Source organism: Pectinophora gossypiella, chromosome 14 (assembly GCF_024362695.1).
Source record: "Pectinophora gossypiella chromosome 14, ilPecGoss1.1, whole genome shotgun sequence".
In the NCBI taxonomy this organism is placed as follows: domain Eukaryota; kingdom Metazoa; phylum Arthropoda; class Insecta; order Lepidoptera; family Gelechiidae; genus Pectinophora; species Pectinophora gossypiella.
The window spans coordinates 9,812,813-9,819,841 of NC_065417.1; the positions used below are offsets into that span (position 1 = coordinate 9,812,813).

Below are 7,029 nucleotides of genomic sequence, written 5' to 3' on the forward strand. Positions count from 1 at the left end.
AGTTCACCTGCATTCATAAAGAGAAGGAGTCATAACTATATTCGACTAATTACTGACATTCACAAAAGGGAATACATTTTGGAAATAAAACGCTTTTGAACCTTTAGAAAGTAGCTAAATATTTTTTTTGAAACATACTGTATAGTGTAGTGTTGGCCACCTGTGCACACTGTGCGGTTCCCACAGCGCCTCGTCAATATTGACTCGGATTAAATCAATTCCATGGATGTGCGCTATCTCACGCACGTCCCGCCCACTGTCCACGGAAGTGACGCATTAGTAATTTATCAGATACCTATAAAAATATCTTACAATTACAATTGTACACTTGAAAAAAACATTATTGTAAATAAACTATTTATGTAACTTATTTATTATTTATTTCAAAAAACAATACAAATATATACGTTATAAATAATAGGTACACCTCCTCCAATGCGTCACATCGAGGCAAGATGCCCGATAAGCTGACAGCATTGCCTCTGTGAATATCCAAACTTACCCTTTGACAAAAATAACTGGGTACTAACCCTGGCATCCCCCGAAGCCCCGCTGAGAAGCATTGACAGATCCTTAACAAACAGTTTCAGGACCCCAAGGACCCATCGCCTTAACCGCAAATGATACAAAAATATATTAAAAATGTATATTATAATTTTTTAATCACGGTTTTTTTTTCTATTTACACTCTAAATGGAAGTCAAAGAATTAGCCTTTGATAGACAATAATGGATAATGATACAAGAGATGCTACTACAGACAATAGCGTGGCTCTTTTTATGCTGATTATATCTACTCTACAAAATCTAGACCTGTATTTGACAAGTGAAATATTTACTAATAGGTAAATAGACTGAATAGTGAATCACATAAATAATTAATTAGGCAATCAAGTGTGAAAAGTCCAACTGAACATGAGATAAGTATAAAAATAAAACGTTGTATTGTCGATGTAGTGTCTACTAATCTACTAAACGATACTACTTAGATACTCCGGTTGATGAAACACTTGTCACCGCATTACTTACGCTGGAAAGTTTGTTTAGTAGCCTACCTACTTTATCTATTTTATTTTCATCATGCGAAAATACCAACACGTATTAACTCGTATATTATTTAATATAATATATAATATACGAGTATATACAGAAAAATATATTCACAAATTATTACATCCGCATTATATGTTACTATCTAGTCTTTTATACCTACCTAATGGGGTTTCCGATAAAGTAATAACATATAATTTTTTACGCTTGATTAACGTTGAACAACCGATAAATATAAATATTATTGTCTAATCAGTCTTTAGCGAGATTACCTGTCAACTACATTTAGATAAGATACTCCAACAGCAAACATACTCACGATACGACTTCTATTGTTAGATTCATTCACATGACAATTAATGAAGTAAGTAAGACAACAGAATACAGGTCGTTAGTGACACCCGTACCGAATACTAAGATTCAGCCCATAATTCTGAGTTTCATCAAGTGGAATTTTCCGTCGTAAATGTCATGAAAATCTTTTGCGTCCATACTTCATGTCCATACTTTTGCGACGGAAAATTCCACCTGATATTAACTTTCTTCTTAGTATTCAATATGGTGTCAACAAATACCCTGTATACTTACTTCAGATTGACTATACTTAGATCTTCTTCCTCTCTCGTGTGAATTCTGAAATCAACGACTGCCCTCTTCATAAATACTTAGAAATGAATTTATAAATTACACCCAGGGTGGGGGAACATTTTCTGCTCAAGATCCCTGGGCTGTAGCTCAAGGCACGACCGCAAATATTGTTTGTTTGGACAGACGTTGATCTTCGCAAACAGAGAAATATCCACAAATAACATAAACCCATAATACCTTACGACGACGCAGAAGTATCACTGATTATATTTGCATTAGTGTTGTTGGGGATACATAATAAGTACTTATTTGTTTATAATATCTACTTAATTCTTACTTGCCTAACTATATGTCTTTTTAGAATGGAGTAGATGAACTATAAGATATTTTCCTTTTTTTGGTTTCAATTAATATGATTCATGTTTACATTCGACGGTGATGTCGCCAAAACAAAAATTTCCACGCTCCATTGAAATTAACCAATTTGTTCTGATAAAGGTTATCTTAGTTTTTAAGTTAATTGTAATTATTTTTAATTTTTATAATAACAATAACGTCAATAGCATGATAACGACCATTGACCATCGACCAAATGACCATTGTACAGTCTTATATAAAAACAAAAAAAAGTTGGAATCTGAAAAGGTGCATCACCAACTGTAGCCTCAAAAATGTTTTATTGAAAAACACCTTTATTGGCTGTTAGACCGACTCGTAACCTACTTCCAAGAAAGGCAGCCGTCCTTGCAAATCAAACCTTGCTCAACACAATAATTAGCGAAACAAAACTCGCCAATTTTAGTTTTTTATTGCTGCCCTTGCCTAGAGCGGCTGTAAAAACTAAAGGATATGCGAATTGGCACCGTTTACCAAAAATGCCAAACGCCACTCGATGTTAAAAAGTCGTAGACACGCCCACCTAACAAGCGAAGATTTTTTAGTAATTGCCGACAGCTGCAAGCCGATAGATCTGATGTTTTTGTCGATCCAACATGGACATATCCTTAATGGGTTGTTGTGAAATCAATGATGCTAAATTACAGACTCGAAAGTCGTTAGTCGCAGGCGGACCCTACTAAAAGGTGCCGACTGAATTTTTGCAATGCATTCGCATCTAAAAATGTTATAATCAAACAGAATTCTTTATAAAAAGCCTTTTAAGGACACAAAAAGAACATCATATGTAGTGCAATTTCAGTCATCTTGATAAAATAGGAGAATGTAAGTAATTTTAATTAAAATATCTTTACTAAGCGATGGTTGACTTTAATTTACTTAATTGTAAATTACTTTAATCGTTTCACGCCGAATTCTTAGGTATTAATACGAATATCAAGTAGAAAATATCTCCATTGCATCGTGATTATAAGATTTAGGATTCTTTCCTATGCAATGGCATGTCATTCTAAATATGCATAGGCATGGACAATCTGCATGCGGTCGCAGGCAGGTGTGCATACCCTTTAATTGGATCTCAGCGAAAACATAAATGAGATATTCCTTTTTGGTGCTTAGAATAATTTATTTTTTCCACCCGTATAAAAGTAATATAATCCCGAAACCTTTTGTAATTTTTGCATGGAATCCTGCCCTTGGGCGCATATCAGCGAATTTGTTCGATTTCAACGTGAGTTATTTATAGCATGCTATTTCATTTTTAATGAAATGAAGTGTTGTAAAGTGTTAAAATCTTCAAATGGATTTTGTTGTGTGTTAAATAGAATTAAAAAAATAAATATGTTTGTTATATTAGTTCGAGTATATTTATTACTTATAATTAAAATGTACATTATTTACTTAATATTGAATTAAAATGAAATAATATTAATTCAATTAATTTAAAGTATAAAAATATATTAAAGCTAAACGATACTTGTATACGACTTATGTCAACTCCTCAGGCACTGGGGTATACTTCAAGCCGCTGTCATTCAGCAGCGTGACCACCCAGGCGTCCCGCGGCACCAGCCCCGACTCCAGCAACTTCACCGCCGCAGCCACATTCGCCCCACTCGTGTACCCCACGTACAGACCTTCCTTCTCTCCCAGAAACTTCTTGTACTTCACTGACTCTTCATCCGTCACGCTCAGCGTCCCATCCATGTAGTCAAACTTAAACAAGTTAGGAACACACCCGTAACCCGAACCTTGCAGCAAATGTAACGGCTTTGTTATAGGCTCACCCTTAATAGGCTCGGAACCACTTGGCTCAACAACGTAACAAGCCAAGTTCGGGTTCTTTTCCTTTAAATATTTTGAGGTCCCCGTGAAGGTCCCCGCGGTGCCTACGGTAGCCACAAACGCGTCCACGTGGTGTCCAGTTTGCCTCCAAATTTCAGGGCCAGTCGTTTCGTAATGCGACTGCGCGTTGGCTTCGTTGTTGAACTGGTTCACGTAGTACGCGCCTGTCTCTTCGACAATTCTCAAGCCCTCAGCTTCGGCTGCTTTTACATCGTTCAAAGTGACGTTACCATATGTGCCTTCCACTTGTGGTACTCGTATGCATGTAGCGCCGAGGGCTTCCATGTGTATGGCTCGCTGGACGCTGTTTCCTTTGGACATGGTGAGGGTGAGGGGGTGTCCGAGGACGGCGCACACGACGGCGAGCCCGCAGCCCTGGTTGCCGGACGTCACCTCCAGCACCGGCGCACCAGGCTTCAGCTGTCCGCTCTCACGGGCTCTCTCGATCATATGCATCGACGAGCGGCATTTGATAGAAGCACCGGGGTTCATAAACTCACATTTGGCTAAGATGCGGCCGGGTCCCGGGTGTATGCGATCGAGGGCGATTATCGGCGTGTTGCCAATAAGTTCCAGCGCCGACTTCTTGATTTCATTGTCTACTCCGTCGACCACCATGGTTGTAAGTATTGTTTATACAGGCGATGTTCAAGTTAAACTATTGCAGTCTATGGATGCTAGAGGCTTTTAAGCCGGCCAGTTGTGTGTCGTGTGTAGGTCGACCGTATGACCGTGTGCAAACGCCGCACGGCCCGGCTCGCCGCGCGCGCTAGTTCGAGTGCAAAGCTGACAGCATTGAATATAATTTATATTGTGGCGCAATACTTACGTACTACATATTATTTAACAGAGGTTATTGCTTAATATACCGTGACCTTGGAACCATCAGAATATTACCACGAGACAGTTATTATTATTGATTAGCACTAATTACGCCTAAGTAAATTCTTTATTGACACCTAACTACGACCTTTTGACTGATATCTAAGTACTTAAGGAAATGTTTCTTTCGTCATAGTAACGTAGCATGCATGCGACGTACTCGTATTATATAACGTTATTGATAATATACTTGTCAATGTCAACAAATTATGTCGCCGACTGGATAAAAAGTGCAAATAGCGACAAACACTCGGCACCCGGCGATTATGTCATAAGAGGCAATTCGGTGATATTTAGCATCCTACAATGTTACAGGCCAACATAGAAAAAACAACCTTACGTTTAAATAGATAGTGTTTATTATCCCTTATCTATTTGTTTGTTCATTTGTGTTGACTGGAATATTTTCGGTAAAAAATAGACTCTATCACTCTACATTTACAGACGAAAGTTCGTGATATTTCTAGTAGCAGGCTTGTACCACCAGATGTCAATACTCCTATACAAGTCGTCTATTGTTAACAAATATGTGTAACAATTGTGCACAATGCCCCGCATTATTTTATTTGACAGAAGCCAGCACTGGTTTGCCCAACTGTCTCGGTTTTTATAATTGGGGTGTAACCGGTGTAAAGAGTCAAATATGGCGAACAAATGGCCCTTGAACATGGCAATTTTGGAACGAAAGCATTCTGTTATATTGGCTGTTAATGGTCCGGCCAAATCTACACTAAGTCACGTATAAACAAGAACTTTAGTATATCTATGACAATATATATATACAGTGTAGTGTGTAGTATAGTAGCTCTATATTATTATTATTTATATTATATATAGCTACAAACCCACTGACTGACTCACTGACTCACTGACTCACTGACAGGGTTGTTCTCCCAGAAGGAGCGTCGGGGGGTAAAAATGATGTATGGGGGGTGTGATCAAGATCTTCCGGTGAGTATGGGAAAACTTCCAGATCTTGGAAAACTGCTCCGCATCAGGCAGACACCCTACGGCCTGGCAAAACTATCGCACCTGGAATGATTCTTTTTTCACAAAACCTACTTGAATCTTGGTCAAATTTTATCGTGGGTGAAAAAAAATCAAAATGGCGGAAAAACAAGATGGCCGCCATACAAAATTTTATTTTTTCCGAAAATGTCTCGGAGGTAAAAATGATGTATGAGAGGTGTGATCGAAACGTCAAGCTGAGTATGTAAAAACTGTTCGATCTTGAAAAACTGCTCCGCATCAGGGAGACACCCTACGGCCTGGCAAAACTATAAAACCTGGAGCAATTTTTCTTTCGCGAAACATATTTAAATCTTGGTCAAATCCAATCCCTGCTGAAAAAAAACCAAAATGGCGGAAAAACAAGATGGCCGCCATACAAAATTTTCGTTTTTCCCGAAAATGCCTCGGGGGTAAAAATGATGTATGAGGAATGTGATCGAAACATCATGTTGAGTATGGAAATACTTTTCGATCTTCGAAAGCTGCTCCGCATCAGGGAGACACCCTACAGCCTGGCGAAACTATCGCACATGGAAATTTTTTGTTTTCACGAAGCCTATTAAAGTCTTGGTCAAATTTTATCGCCAGTGAAAAAAAAAACAAAATGGCCGAAAAACAAGATGGCCGCCATACAAATTTTTGTTTTTCCAGAAAATGTCTCAGAGGTAAAAATGATGTATTGGGGTGTGATCGGAACGTCATCTTGAAAAACTGCTCCGCATCAGGGAGACATCCTACGGCCTGGCGAAACTATCGCACCTGGAACAATTCTTTTTTCGCACAATGTATTTGAATTTTGGTCAAATTTTATCGCCGGTGAAAAAAAAAACAAAATGGCGGAAAAACAAGATGGCCGCCATAGATATTTTTCGTTTTTCCTGAAAATACCTCGGGGGTAAAAATGATGTATGGGGGGTGTTATCGGAACGTCTTTTTGAGCATGGAAATATATCTCGATCTTTAAAAGCTGCTCCGCATCAGGGCGGCACCCTACGGCTTGGCAAAACTATTACACCTGAAACAATTCTTTTAACACAAAACCTATTTAAATCTTGGTCAAATTCAATCGTTGGCGACAAAAAAACAAAATGGCCGAAAAACAAGATGGCCGCCATACAAAATTTTGTTTTTTCCAGTAAAAGCTTCAGGGATAAAAGTTATGTATGAGGGTTTTGATCGGGACGTATTGTTAAATATGGAAATACTTCTCGATCTTTGAAAACTGCTCCGCATCAGGGTGGCTCCCCACGGCCTGGCA

The 7,029-nt window shown here is 38.5% G+C and overlaps 1 protein-coding gene across 1 annotated transcript; it reads right to left on the reverse strand.

Moving 5' to 3' along the window:
• Positions 1 to 3,373: 3,373 nt before the first annotated feature.
• On the reverse strand, positions 3,374 to 4,673 carry LOC126372879 (uncharacterized). The gene has a single exon (XM_050018811.1). It carries the CDS (start codon positions 4,494 to 4,496, stop codon positions 3,522 to 3,524), a length of 975 nt encoding a protein of 324 aa, XP_049874768.1. The 5' UTR covers positions 4,497 to 4,673; the 3' UTR covers positions 3,374 to 3,521.
• Between the last annotated feature and the right edge of the window lie 2,356 nt (positions 4,674 to 7,029).

Excerpts from the sequence above, each read along its gene's own strand:
- LOC126372879 (XM_050018811.1), bottom strand. The coding sequence starts at position 4,496 with ATGGTGGTCGACGGAGTAGACAATGAAATCAAGAAGTCGGCGCTGGAA.